General features: G+C 31.7%; 1 protein-coding gene across 27 annotated transcripts in view; it reads right to left on the bottom strand.

Annotated features, from left to right (window-relative positions):
• Positions 1–15,931, bottom strand: part of MIPOL1 (mirror-image polydactyly 1) — a 329,604-nt gene that overhangs the window by 236,332 nt on the left and 77,341 nt on the right. For 19 of the 27 annotated variants that reach the window (XM_072838319.1, XM_072838315.1, XM_072838305.1 and 16 more), the window contains 3 exons: positions 8,141–8,360; positions 6,423–6,555; positions 4,988–5,093 (listed from right to left, as the gene is read on the bottom strand). In XM_072838319.1, coding sequence (XP_072694420.1) covers positions 4,988–5,093; positions 6,423–6,555; positions 8,141–8,360 — 459 coding nt within the window. Of the gene's footprint in view, positions 1–4,987; positions 5,094–6,422; positions 6,556–7,586; positions 7,664–8,140; positions 8,361–15,931 lie in introns of all 27 variants that reach the window. The other 8 variants (XM_072838324.1, XM_072838323.1, XM_072838325.1 and 5 more) reach the window with 3 other exon arrangements.

Below are 15,931 nucleotides of genomic sequence, written 5' to 3'. Positions count from 1 at the left end.
GGTGTTTGTGGTTTAATAATTTTATTTAGATGAAAAGAAATCGTAAAGAATAGAGTCAATGTTTCTGTTGTGCTTCTTTAAACTATCCCCTAGTACTTAAAGGTCATGTATGTCAATAATTTCCAAATAATCTTATGCACATGTACAATTTAGTGAGTTAAAATACAGGAAAAATTCCTAAATAGCTGCAGTAAGATAAATTTTTCCCAATGTTAACACACAAGGAGGGCACCTCAGTGGCTCAGTTGTTGAGCATCTACCTTTGGCTCAGGTCGTGACGCTGGAGTCCTGGGATAGAGTCCCACATCAGGCTCCCCAAAGGAAGCCTGTTTCTTAGTCTGCCTATGTCTCTCCTCTCTCTGTGTTTCTCATGAATAAATAAATAAATAAAATCTTTAAAAGAAATTAAGAAAAATTAAAAAAGAACATAAAGAGAATGACCTGGTTATTTCAGCTTTTGCTAAGTAAGACCTACTTACTATATATTTTCCTTTATTTTCTTTTTTTGTTAAGATTAAATAAATAATTTTCATATTTTCAAAATTTTTAAATAAGGTTAAGTCTTATACTCAAGGGAAATTGAAAACTGTGGGGATAAGTGAAATAAAAATATTTGATAATTTTTAAAAAAAGAAATATGTATCAATCCTTTGAGAAACAAAACCATATATAAATAGTTATGGGTTACTTATATTAGGCACACTTTGAATATATCCCTTATTAAATCAAGGAGTCTTGAGAAAACAAGATGATTACATCATCATCTTATCTATTGAGTGCCTTCTATGGGTTAAACACTTCATAAACATCATCTCACTTAAATGTCACAGCAACCTATAAAATAAATTTTAACCAAAGCTTTGTGAGGCTATCACTTACACATGGTAAGTGGTAAAAAGATTAGAACAAAGATCTGAATCCAAAGTCTAAACATTTAACCACTACCTACTTCAATAGTGCTTTATGAGTGAAAAATATAGTCAAAAAGAAATGTCTGACATCCCAAATTTTATTTGCTGGTGTATATTCAGTGCCTAACGCAATGTTGTTAGTAATAGCCCTTCAATAAATATTTCTGTATATATACAGCCCTGTACGAAATAACCCTTCAATAAATACTTCTTGTTTGTTTTTTAAGGAAGTTAGTTGAGTTTCTATAAAGTGTAATAAAATAATATTGATGGTGATAGGGATGTCAAAAAAGAAGGGGAGGGCAAAAGGGTCAATCATTTGAGATTTTATCACAATAGAGGAGATAATTGAGTTTTAAACTCTCATGAGATCATATTAGAATGACAGTACTCACAGTAGGTAAAAACCAACAGGGAAGTAAAGGAAACAGGCTTGACACTATTTTAACAGTCTACATGAAGCTTTATTATAGATATACATTAGATTAAAGCCCCAATCCTTGGTATCCCATTTCTTTCATTTTGGATTCACATTTAAGTAGAATGTATTTTTAATTAAAAGTCAAACAGAACAAAAATCTTTTCATGACTTCTGATATTATTAAAGATTTAAGAACTTTATAAAGACAGAAATAATCAATATTACTAATAGTTACAATTTACTGAATACCAGTTATATATTAGGTGATTTTATACATTATCTATAATCCTTAAAATAATCTGGTAAATTAGTTAATATTCCCATTTTACAGAAGAGAAAAAGTAAATCAGAAAAGCTAATAAGAAACTTGCCAAAAGCAAACAGTTGGTATCAAATATTAAAGCTGTGATTTGGACCTGGGTCAGTCTGATTCCAAGGCTTTTGGTCTTCCCATTATTTCAATGTGACTCACAGAGAACTGGGCACCCTTTGTTTTATGCGGTTTTGCCTACACCAGAGTCTTATATTCAATCAGTTGGGAAGACAAGATGAACTAATATATATGTAAATTACATATTACATATAAACACAAAAACAAAATAAGGTGAAAATCTGAAAGACAATAAAAATGGCATAGGAAAAATGACAAGATTTGATCACAGCCATCATAAATTTCATAAAACTTTGATTTATGTGGTCTTTGTGTATCAAACCTACCACAGGAATCACTTTAAGATTAGAGAGCAAGTAACTTAAAATCACATCTTTAGTGATTTGTAATACTAATCTCTAATCACAGCAGTACTAATACTAAAACTAATCTATACTCATTGCAAAAACTTGAAAAGGTAGACAACTGTTAATTGAAATATTAATACATCCATTAATATTACCAAAATTTGCCTTTTGTTTCATATAATGTGAATGTATAAATGTATTTAACAAAACTAATTATAAATACAGTTTTCTCCTACTTTTCACTCAATGTTGAGTCATGAAGATCTTCTCAAATCACCAAATACTATTCAGGAATAGTTTTTAGCTATCACATGATATCTGACAGCATAAATGTACCTTAATTTGTTTAATCATTCTCTTGGTATTTGATTGATTTTAACCTCTGGCTGATATGAATATTCTTATATTCAAGTCTTTGTATTACATACTGTAAGGAAATGGCTCCTATTTTCCTTGAGTACTTCATATTTTAATTCACACTCTATTTGAAAAACTTATAAACATACATTTTTTTATATTTGCAATTTCCAATGTTTAGAGATGTTTTTGCATGTATTTCTTCTAATGTGGAATATTTGATCTTTATAAACATTTATATTCTGCTTAGGTACATTATAATATATTAATGTGTGTGCATATTTATAATATACTTAATCAAATATACTTCTTATTTTGAATATAAAAACTGCAATGATAGAAATACACATCAACATTTATGTGGATTTTTTTGTTCTTGTTATATGGATTACTTGTCCTTCCATACGATACCAAAGAAACCATTTTTCACATGTAATCATATTCCAATAATGTTCCTCTTTCTATTAAGATATTTACATAGTTGATTTTGTTCCTGTGTTTTGCTTTTTGACTGCACTTACTACCAGTGAGGTAGAAAATAAGCTATTTAAGATTGCATGTATGAGAAAATATGAAAAAATTATGAGTCTATCAAGAATCACTTAATGAATTTCTTTTGGTTTCAAACCAATGGATTTCACAAGCAATTTAGTTTTAAAAAAGTTTTTGACAAAAAAAAAAAAAAAAAAGTTTTTGACATATTACAATGATGATTCTTTGTAATGACAAAGAAAAAAATGTCACAAGAAAAATATCTTCGACCCTTTTTTAAAAGGTAGAATTGAAACATTAAAAAGATATACACTGAAAACTTATACTTTAAAAAAACTTGAGGATTTTCATTTTGTGTCATTTTTGTAACTAAGTGGTTGGATGTATCTCTTTTAACTATATTGCTTTGTTCCAGAGAAACTACAGCACTGCTATTTTCATCAATTTAGGAGGCTACAGAAATACTAAGCATTTTTCAAACATTTACTAAAATATTGTATCATTAATGAGAAATATTTAATTAACAAGAATCAAAAAGCAATCAAATTCTTTTCAATTTATGCATGCGTGATTCATACTATTTGGTCAAATGGAAGTCTTAAGTATATACAAATAAGTAAATATTTGACGTAGATGATTAGCTATATCATACAAAAGTTTTAAGAGTAGATAATACTGCTTAATGAGTTTTCTCTCCAAGACATAAATGATCTATGCAGACAAATTAATTCATGCTTTTTATTTGTGAAATGGCCTAAATCTTATCAAACTACTCCTGTATGCAAAATCTTATTATGATGCAAACACCTTCAAACAAATGTACTTTTTATAATACCTTCCTAGCAATTAGTATATACAATTTGGATTATAAAAAGCCAAGACACTTCCAAATTGTTCTAAATTTATATCTAAATTCTTCATTTTACAGTACAATTAATTAACAGTAACAGTATGTTGCTGTTAATTTTTCTTAAAATATATTAGTCTCATATTTCTTCACTAAATAAGAAGCACAACATTCATGGTAGTTTAACATTAACAATAATAACATTTGTTATTTTAGCTGGAGTATTTATTTATGGTAATTTTCGTTATATTTTTATAGTGATGTTTAGTTCTATTCTGCATAGTATTATTTTAAAGACAGGTTATACCAGTGAATGTCCCTCATCTAAAATATCGGAATTCTTTCATATATGCAAACAGCTTAATGTAGCTCATAAAGTATGATTATAACTTCAAACTAATCACAAAATGCAATTTTTTCTTAAAATCATTCCAACTGATAAAAAACTTCAAAATAGGTAATCTTTAAAATGCCTCTGCATGTTAATTTCTATTATACTATGAGATTTCTATCCTTAACACAAAACAGTGTGAGGAAGAGTGTTACAGGCTATTGAGAATAATCTGATCTTATCTGTAGCATATCACAGATACATTTAAAAAATTTCTCCTTGCAAAGACCTGTGAGTAAAGATAGACTCCAAAACATATTTAAGGTAGTCATTTATAATTTTAAACTCTGGCAACCTTTCATTTTAATCTTCTCAGCGAAAACATTATCTCCATCATCATCCACATCATCAGATGAAAATTTATTAATTGCACAAAACGTATTTTTGAATCAAATGTAGGTTTCCATTGGCAATGAATATATATGACTATCTTCACACAAAAGAGAAGTATTTCCTCTCAAGGAGCTAAAACAATAAGTGGTATTTGAACTGCTGGTTGAAAGGTAGAGGCACTGGTAATCATTATTTCCCCTTGTTTGTTCAGGCCCTTCCAACAAAACAAACAACCTTTTTGTGATTGGATTGACATGGTGTTAACAATGCATTTAATGCCCAAATCAGTATGAATACAGGTAAAGCTCTCACTAATACCAGTACCAGGATGTTAAAGCCACCTATTTTCTATGCGGCCAAAAAAAAAAAAAAAAAAAAAGGACAGAGCCTCCCCTCCTTTGGCAAATAAGCTAGTATGCTAGTATTCACCAAGCCACTTCATAGAATAACCTTATGCATGATTCTTAAGACCATATGTTAATACTCATCTACTATACCTGCTGTCTTTTCAGCAATTTGAGCTTCTGTTGCTTTCTCCTGGAGTTCCAGCTTAAGCTTTAGTTTTCTCTGTTCTTTATCTTCTTTAGTCAATTTTTCTTGAAGCTAAAGCACATTGAAAAAAACATGGATTCTTATCTGACAAATTTCTTGCAGAAATATAATTAATCCCAAAGTAGAAATTATGTTTTCTAAACTCTTCTATATTATATTTAACTGCCTAAATACATAACTCCAGGGGGGTAAAAATCCCACAATATTTACAATGTTAAGATATTTTATAAAGTAATGACTACCTATAATGATATAGAGATTATAAAAACATTCTGATATACATTTAATTTGTATGTGTGTGTACAAGCAAATGAAATCAAAGAAAGCATGACATAATTATCAAAAATAATTACTGCAAAAAGCAATCTGATCTGTTCTTTTGTCTTAAAGTGAAAAAGACTTGGAAGGCATTATCCTAATAAAAAAACAGCACTGCTTTATAGCTTCTCTTAGTAATTCTAATATTTTGAAACAAAATTAATTAAGATAATAATCTTAATATACGAAACAAATCTCCTTTGAGATTGCTATCCCATCATATTCCATTTAAATTGGCACTGGCACCTGATTTGTAACTGGCATGTAATAAATAATTGCTAAATGAAAATACAGAAAATATCTCCTACTTTCATACAGAACCCCTCAACTGTTTTTTTAATTTCTCCCCTGGCTTTTGTCATTTGTGTTGTTTTCCATCAGGCATGATCAACATTCCTAACATCATGCTTCAGTATGACTGGGTTAAAAAACTAGACTATTAAAATCAGAAAGGTATGTAGAGGTATGCAGAGGTTAAAAAAAACAGAGGGCATAGAATATGAACATTATTTAATGACATTATTGAATGCTCAAGAAATGTAACTAGAAAGAGGAAAGATACAACATGACATGACATATTGGATTGGACAAAATGCAGCAGTATATAACACTACAAGGGATGTGACAATACTGCCAAGCCTTATGACTTTAAAGTTTAATTACATATATTATTGAGGTGAAATACAGGGCACAGACACCAATAAAAAAAAAAAAGAAAAATAGTTAAGTAACATGAAATCAGTGTATTTTATTTCTCACTGAAGTAAACTTCCACTACAGTAAAATGTGAATGAATCTTTTTTTTAGGTACCTACTCCAGGTATCATGGATTTATGAAAAAGGGAAGTGATATCACAGGCCAGCCAGGGAAGAAATGAAAGAAATTGTTTTTTATTGCCTATTTCTACACTCAGTCATACTCTGATGACATGGTATGTCAACAACATAAAGCTATACCATTAAAGGATAAAAATACATCATGAAACTGAATTATAAAAGCAAAACCTAGAAGGTCAAGAGTTAAACGGTCACTATGTAATTATTAGATTTTCTATGTGGTACCTTTTTATTGCTTGCTCTAAGAAAGTCCAATTCTTTTAGAAGAAATGCTATTTTCTTCTTATCTAAATCTGAAGTAACTCGACAAGGGATCATACACTCACGATGCAAATCATTATCTCTATGTTCCATAATGCTGTAATAAAGAAAGCTATTAATATATACATATGATTTCTATGATTTAGCATCTATAAATTTTACACTGCAAATGAGGGAGAAAAATTTAATTTTAATAATAAATATGTAAAGTCAATTTTAAATTTTTCTTGTTATGCACTGTTAAGAAAATACTTTGGATCAAAAACAATAAACACATCAATTTCACAGGAGTGCTAATCCATTGACTAAGAGAGCTAAATCTATGTAAGCATTTAGTAACTTCTACAGAGATTCATGGTTCAGTACACTTAAAGAATTCAGGTTTTAAGGGTTGAGAATAATTCAATTTATACTTTTTGTCAGGAGAAACGTATCTCATTTTTTGGAAAATAAGAATATACTTTTTTCAATTTGGGCAACAGAATATCACTTTTTCATTATTAAATTCAAAACAAATTAAAAATGAAAACCTATTCCTGTGACATTTAATGGTAAATGAATTTTTGACATTTTGTATGCTGTTTGAGAACAGTATTGACTTGTGAGCAAGTAGTACAAAGAAGGGGAGGGAAAAGAGATGGGACTGTTTTGTGAAGGCATTATATTAAAGTTGTCAACATAGGTAAATCTTAGTTTCTAAGAAGTTGTTAAGCAGTGAGGCCTGGGACAGCCAGAGCAGCTCTGCCTACTTTGTATTTCTTCTGTTACAATTGTACTAGATATTTCATACTCTTATGTTAAGCCCATCTCTACTATTTATTTTATCCCATGTGGTTATAAAATGTTCAAAACTTCTTCATTCATCCCTACTCCTATCCCCAAAAGTATATTTCAAATTTGTACTTTAGTAAGGATAAACTGTTTGCTAAGAAGCAGGAACACACTAAAATACATCTACTGAATAATTTTTAAGTAATTATTTTACTTATTTAGCTGTTCTTATACAAAACCATTAAAATATATTAAATAACATTTTGTTTAGACTGAATATACAATTATTTAGTCATTGAAGTTTTTGTAATTCTGCAATATTTTCAAAATATATGATGAATCATTAAAGTACTTAACCCCAGCGAGGTAAAAGTCACAGGTGTCACAAAATCAAATCTTTTCCTGGAATCACTAGGTAAGGTGACTGTTAAAAGCTGCAGAATAGAACATAATAAGGAAGACAAATGGGAGAGTAAGAGGCCTTTCCAGGAGCATTTCATTTGAACAAAAAATCATGCTATCCCAAACCAAAACACATCTTTGGGGGCTTATTTTTGTCCCAGAATTGCCAGTTTTTTGGCTCTGATAAATACTTTATCATTTATAACAATAGTTATTTCCAGATTCAAAATCAAAAGACACAGAAAATACTATTCAACAAGAAGGCATAAAATCTCAAGGCCTTCATTTAAACTCATCTTATGCTTTTTCACTTAGCAATCTACATGCATTACATCAATGTAAAGAAAACGGGAAAACTCCAGTAGATTGCCCGAATTCTAATAAATTAATGATATGTTCAACTTAGCCCAAGCCAAAAAGGAAGGAGGGAGGGACGAATGGAGGAGGGAGGAAGAGAAGAAAGAGTCCTCTCAATTTTATTTTCTAAATTTAAGGCTGTGGGCACTCACTTGGATTTTTTAGCAGTACAGTCAGCTGTCTCATCACCTGGATAAAGAAAATTCCTTGATTTCTGCCCTGGCAGTTCTGTGTCCTCATGGGTGGCTTCATTAACTAATTCATTGGATTTCTGATGGATGTCTTCCTTAGAATTCACAGTTGGTTGTTCATCTGGCTCTGTACTTATATTACTTCCTGTAGTCTCTTGTTCCAGATAATAGTGGCCTATCTCTGTATTTAAAACAAAACAAAAACAAATGTTATGTGAAATACCATAGCTACATATGAAATCATTCAAATGAGTATTTTTGTGGAAATAGGTGCTCTCATAGTTTTAAAGATGCATTTACTAGTCTTCCTCCTATTGTAAGCATGTATAGTTTGTCCACTTCTGGTGGGTATTTAGGGCAATGGTTTACAACCTTGACTGCAGGTGGAAATAATCTGAGGAGTTTCTGGAAATCCTTAGCCCAGAACGTATCTTACACTAATTAAATCAAAATCTGCTGGAGTCCAAGTAACTCCAACATACAATCAAAGCTGAGAAACACTGACATAGGGGCATTATTTTCTAGATTTCAAAAAAATAGGATGCAGTAAGTTAATGATTATAGGGAAGTGATACTCTGCATGCAACTCTGGTATCAGACTGCCTACATTAGAATTCCAGCTTTGCCAAGCACATAACTTTGGTCATATTACTTACCTATCCAAGCCTAAGTTTCTTGTTTGTAAAATGAGAATTTAATAGTACTTTTACCTGAGTTACTCTGAGGATTAACTGGGTTAATATATGTAAAGTACTTGGTCTAGTGTTCAGTACATCAGTAAATATTAGCTTTTATTTTTATCATATTATCATAATATTAAAATTAACACAGTATAAGAATTATTTTTAACTTCCATTTTATCAGATATACATTATACATTAGAAAATCTCTTTGGGGGGAATCCCTGAGTGGCTCAGCAGTTAGCACCTGCCTTCAGCCCAGGGCGTGATCCTGGAGTCCTGGGATCAAGTCCCACATTGGGCTCCCTGCATGGGGCCTGCTTCTTCCTCTGCCTGTGTCTCTGCCTCTCTTTCTCTCTCTCTGTGTCTCTCATGAATAAATAAATAAAATCTTAAAAAAAAAGAAAGAATTTTTTTTGTAAAGCCTGGTTATTTCATAAGAGTTACTTTAAGCTGTAACTCATAAATAATAGCTATTTCAAAGGAATAGTATATCTGATGATATGGTGAAATTTTTGGAAGAAAATGGCACACAAGTTCATAAAACAAACTCTTTTATCAGTAAATTAGACCAATAGGCACAAATACTGATTGTAACAAATACTTTATTGTTTTTAGCATCAATAATCTTTGAACTTTAAAAAGCAGGTGAGTCTCACCTGTTTGTTGATGATGGCTTCTCCAACCTGCCAAACTTAAAATGCTTTTAAGCAGAAAAGCAAAGGAGAGTAGTTTCAGAATAAAAATAAAATAGGGGCACTCATAAATAAGCTATCATTCACAAAGTATTCATTCCTTAAGGAGAAATTCTTTGCTTATAGATATGCTGAAATTAGGTGTGGCTAGTTATAAACTCCAAGTCCTGGACATTATCTTGTTGGTGGCTGAATCTAAATCAGAAACCATCTGTTTTTAGTAAATTCCTCTCGAGTTCAATTTGTTTGAGGAAAGAAAAAGGGAAATGTGCTATCATAATTACATACTGTAAGCTATCTATGCGATTTCAACATTATGTTATTTTGATTTAAACTCTAACAACTCTAGGTATCTAAAGACTATTTGTAAGTTTTTGACATTGCAAAATGCTTACATGGTTTGCTTCCTATGTTCATCATGCTACTTCTCTAGAAGAGGCTGGTGTCAGTAGAATGGAACCCCCAAATCTAAATTAGGGAGTTTTGTAAATGGACATTAAAGAATACCACTATATGTCAATAAACCATTCTTTTTAACATATGTAACTTTAAAAGTACAACTGATCTTTCAACACATGGATCTGAGCTGCACAGTTGCACTTATCTGTGAATTTTTTTCAATAAATACAGAACACGGTAAATATGTTTTCTCTTCCTTATGATTTTCTTAGTAACATTTTCTCATCTCTAGCTTACTTTAAGAATGCAGTATAATACATACACAAAATACATGTTAATTGACTATTATTGCTAAGGCTTCTAGTCAATAGTAGGCTATTAAGCGGTTACATTTTGTGGGAGTCAAAAGTTGTATGTGAATTTTTGACTCATGGGGGTTGATGCCTCTAACCCCCGACTGTTCAAGGATCAACTGAAACTGAAATGAAAAAGAATTATAAATAGTTACTGTAAGCAATATCAAAATAACACAACTTGTCCCCAGGGATGTACCAAAATGTTACTATTAGGGCCTATACTATTCTCCAATTTATGGGTACAAAGGTTCCCCAAAAGGTAAAAAAGATGAGCCATGGAGTACTTCCAGCTAAAAAGTTCCCTGTTCTCCAGGATGACACTATACCAACTGCTTCAGAATCTTAAGTCTTGAGTCTTTGATCTATTTTCCATTATCCACATTACCATTATCTTACCACTATCTACAACTTGTCCCATACTTTTATCTCTGTATTTCTAGGTCTAGTTCAGCAGCTTTCTTCTTTTAGTTTTTATTTCTAACCTACTCCTAGCGTTTACTTTACCCCCTCCATGGTATCTCTACTTGCTATCTGCTTACTATATTTATAGCTCTCTTCCTTACTTCAGCTTATAGAATGTCAAGTTTTCTGATCTGCTGAACTCTTGGTAATTCAGTGCCTTTTCACCCAGACTATACTATCTTCTCCAGACTCAGAGCAGATGTGTGACCTTCCCAATTAAAAGACTCTGCAAATCCTTTCTGGATTTTAGTAATTATAATCTCTTATAGTATTATTGAAATAAACTCAGTAAGTCCTAATGTACTTCTGGATTTGAATTCCAAATGTTTAATATTTTTGAAGAACCTCTGATTAATTCTAGATGCTTCTAATCTTTCTCTGTACTAAAAACTTTCAGACTAACTGTAACTGTTTATCACACATTTGGAGCCTGTTCTGTAAACCAGACTATCCATATTTTTCTACTGAGATTTACTTTTACTTTAGGGTAAACAAGGCTGATATACAAAATTTTCTTTTTGTCTGCCAATTTTTTTGACCAACTATTGTAGCAAATGTTGCTTAAATCCTCTCTCAATGCTCTTCTATTCTGCCATGTTGCATTATCCTGTGTCAGAATTCAATCTCTGTATAAAAAGTTTGACCTTTCTAATTAATCTACTTATTCCTTAATTTAATAATCATGGAAAACCTTCAATGTGATATGTTATATGAAAGTTACTGAGAAAAAGAAAGACAAGTGGGAAACAGACTCACCTTCAAGGACTCTATAGTACAGTGAGTAAGGCAAACTGTTCTAATGATCTGCATACATTGTAATAAGGACTATACTAGAGCTATAGAGACCAAATATAAAACATGCAAAAAAAAAAAAAACACATGCTAGACATACTAATGCTCAAATAGAGACTCTGGGAAGATTTCACAAAGGCATTTGTTCCAACAAAAGACAAGTAGGAATGTACGAAGCAATCAATTACCAAATGGTTTGAGTTAGATGATGTAAAGAAAAAGGTGATATACTCTAAGAAAAAACAACAGAAACAACAAGCATGGGTACAAAGAAGAAATAGCTTTAGGAAAAACAGACATTTCTTATATATCTTTCTTGAGATGACAAGATGCTATAGTGAGGAAGTCAGAATTTCTAAAATGAGTAATATGTAACACAAAGTCCAAGATGTGGTTCTGGGAATGGATTAATGAAATAGACTGATGGTGAAGGTACTTGGAGAAGAAGAAATTAAGGAATCTAGGTACTGAAAGTGTCACCTATTAAGACACGGAAATCATTTAGAAAAATGGCAAGAAAAGAAAGAAGAAATGAGAGCCAAGACTTCGCTGACTGCATGAACATGCTCAAAGACAGATGAAACAGCTGACAGGAATTGACTGTAGGTATGTCATTTCTTTTTATCTTTTTACTTTGAAATAATTTGTCTTATAAAAAAGTTGCAAAAACAGTACGAAGAATTCCTATATACTGGGTGAAGGCACTCAGGTTCTCCAAATCTTAACATTTTACCACATTTATTATTCATTCTCTCCAAATCTACCTATTTACCTGGCTATCTGCACATACAACTTTTTCCATAATATTTGAGAGTAACTTACAGGCATAATGCACTTTGACTTTTCAAGTCAATTTGAAGATACTGCTCCATCATACTGCATTTTGCCAAGTTTTCTTTACCTTTTTCAAAGCCTGACTTAACTTTAATTTCTCAATTAATACTGTCTCTAACCAAGAGAAGAGAGCATTTAGTGACTCTAACTCAGTCTTCAGTTATTTTCTCTAAACTCTCTAACCCAGAAGAAAGACCATTATGAAGTGATAATGGGGTGAAGCTACTAAAAGCTTTGGTTGAGCTTTTTTGGGTTGCCCCATCACCCAAAAAAGTATTGCATACAGAAATATAAATATATAAGGCAATACAATGCAACAAAAAGGGAAGTTACAGGCACACTAGTCAATTAGAAAGAGAAGATAAAGGTTTTAAAGAAAAAACATTCACTCTTGATTCAAACTCTTATCTTCAGGCAGAAGAAAGCTTAAAATAAAACTATCCTGTTAATTCCTTTCTTTCAAATGGTTTAAAATGGAAACTCTATCTTCTTTAGTAATCTGCTTCAGTGTTTAATCAATGTCATTGTTAACTGTTCTATCATTATGACTAACAGAATTAATACTATTTAAATATATTTCTCCATATGGACTTAGAGAATAAATTATCAATCTCTTCTTCATTCTTCATAAGACTCTGAAGTCTTTCTTTCCTAAGGGTTAAACGACAGGGAGTTTTTATGCCTACTATCAATTCCTTTATATACTTTATTTGCTCTTCTGTGAGCACACTGTATTCCTGGACATAAGAACCTGACTACTTCAAACCAAATTTATTTCCCAGTTTTCGCTATTAGTATCTTATGCTATCACTACCATATAAACTATGATCATTTGAAAATCATATTATAGAGGATTACTACTAGGTATTCCTCAAACTGCTATTGCTAGAGACAGTTTGTTCATCTGGACAAGATGAGTGGATTTCATAAAGATATGGGGAATCTCAATACTTAAAACATGTGCTGAGGCTACCTGCAATATATGTTTGAAGACCTTGTGTCACTCTACTGACTTTCATGCTATTTCCAATGGACCACTGTCATGATCTAACAAATTTTCTTTACTTCTGGAGGTACCAGTATTGTCAGCTATCTCGATGCCAGCATTGCTATTAAATTCTCAATTCCTTAGTCTAGAAAATTAACAATATTATACCATTTCCTTTTCTAGGAAAGAAAGCTCTAGAATCCCCTTTGAGTCCAATTCTCCAGACAATGATACGTTAGTTAATGTATAATACATTTGGTTAAACTGACGCTACCCAACAAATCATGACTTGTGGCCAAAAATAACTGTTATTTCTCAACTACTATACAGAAGTGAGGAGGTGGCTAGAATCAAACAGAGATTCTTAAAGGCTGGGAAATTCTGTTCTGTCTGGCTTTGTAAATAGTTTGTGACAACTGGTATCTGTGTAAACGGATTTGATGGTCCCCTGGGGGGGTCAATACTGTTTACAGAGCTGTTTCTTTTTTTTTTTTTTTTTTTTTTTTTTTTTTTTTTTTTTTTTTTTTTTTTTTTTTTTTTTAATTTTTATTTATTTATGATAGTCACAGAGAGAGAGAGAGAGAGGCAGAGACACAGGCAGAGGGAGAAGCAGGCTCCATGCACTGGGAGCCTGATGTGGGATTCGATCCTGGGTCTCCAGGATCGCGCCCTGGGCCAAAGGCAGGCGCCAAACCGCTGCGCCACCCAGGGATCCCTACAGAGCTGTTTCTTCAGAGTGGTTGAGCTAGAATTGTCTCTAGGGACCCTACCAGGGTTACTCAGAATAGCAACATGCCAGCTACCTGAGAGCTCAGGGTAGAAAAAAGAAAGGGCAATAGAAATAGGCAAGTACATTCAAATAAATGGATCTCTTGCACCTTCAGATGCAGGTGCTACTTAGGGGCATTTAGAGCTAAAACGAACCATAAAGGAGGCAGTTTGTTAATATGCTCCCTAATGCTTGCTCACACAATTGGTCACCACTTCGTTAAACTTTTTTTTTGGAGGGGAGGGATGATTACTTAAACCAATGGCATTTGATTTTGTAAATGTAAAACGAACAAAAATCTTGTGTTTATAGCTTCTTTCTTTTGTATATTGTCTATTATTACATTATATAAGAACATCAAAATGATAGGACACACTTTTTGCTACTAAATAAGACTGTAAATTTGATGTGATGGTCTAATTACTACAGTAGTCCCATATTGTAAACAAAAGATATTGTCTTTTTTCAAAAGTTAAGGATTTCTCTAAGTGAGTATTAGTTTCAACATAATCAGAACAGCAGTATCAGTTAGTAGCCCCAAATAACTTCTACCAGTTCATTCTGGAAGTTAAATGTAGGTTATCTATATGTGTGTACAAATACTATTTATTTCCTTTACTAAATAATGCTGTTTCCTTATATGGGGGAGGGTTAGTTTCCCACATAGATACATATGTGGGCTTCCCCATCCTTTGCCAAACATAAAAGAAAAAGACATCGAAACTTGCGCCATATCTCAGTGGTCTCATCTGAGTGAACAAGAGAAAAATTTAGATCTTCCAAGTAGAACATTGGCGTATTTAGATCTTCCAAGCAAAGCCACAGTGCATGAGCTAAAGATAAACAGCAGGGTTTGAATTCGGGCTCCACCACATGGCTATATGACCTTTAGCAAATTACTTAACCTCATTAATTTCCCTATCAATAGAAGTACATAATAATAGCACCTATCTCAAAAGGTTGTTATGAGGATTAAATTATTTAAATTATATAATCTCTTGGAAAAGTTTCAGCACAGAGTACACTCTCAATAAATGTTAGCTATTATTATCTGCAAAAACCTGCTTGGCTAAAAGCAAAAGTTTTTTTTTTTAAGCAAAAGATTTTTAAATTAAGATATAAAAAGAATAAATAATAAAATTAAAATATTCTTATTAAAATATCCAAAGACATGGACATAAAAATAAATACAATGATTTGTATTTATACAAATCATATAATGCTCATATAATGACAAACATAAAGAGATAACACTTAGGTAAAACTTGTAGTTAACATATAATGGTTTAATTAAAGCACATTACAGATTATAAAACTATTAAGTTACAGAAGTAATAGGACTTCGAAATTTAGAAATCCTGACACTAGGAAAAATCCTGAAAGAAAATTCATCACACAGAAAGAAAATTTAATAGTATTATTTCTGAGATTTAATCCCATAGCAAGAAAATAAGAAATTTAAATAGTCTATTTCTGTAACATAATTTGAGCATTTACTACAATGGCACAAAATTAGATATAATCAGGGCTATAGCTAGTAGATCACAGGCACTTATCCTTCAGAGATTCTAATTTAGGAATCACAAGAAATTAGGTAAGTTTTGGATCTCTGGCTTAAAAAATGGAAACTTGTCACTTGGATATGGTATACTCTCTCAGGTTTAAATATATTTTGGCTTGAACAGAAATAAGAAGAAAACAGAAAGAACTATAACTTTTATTTTCATTGGTCTACATACACCATCGCCTGAATTTCAAGTGCTCACAGCCAAACATA

Source organism: Canis lupus, chromosome 9 (assembly GCF_048164855.1).
Source record: "Canis lupus baileyi chromosome 9, mCanLup2.hap1, whole genome shotgun sequence".
Classification (NCBI taxonomy): domain Eukaryota; kingdom Metazoa; phylum Chordata; class Mammalia; order Carnivora; family Canidae; genus Canis; species Canis lupus.
The sequence above is the reverse complement of the archived record's forward strand: the minus strand, read 5'-3'. Positions and strand labels throughout refer to the sequence as shown.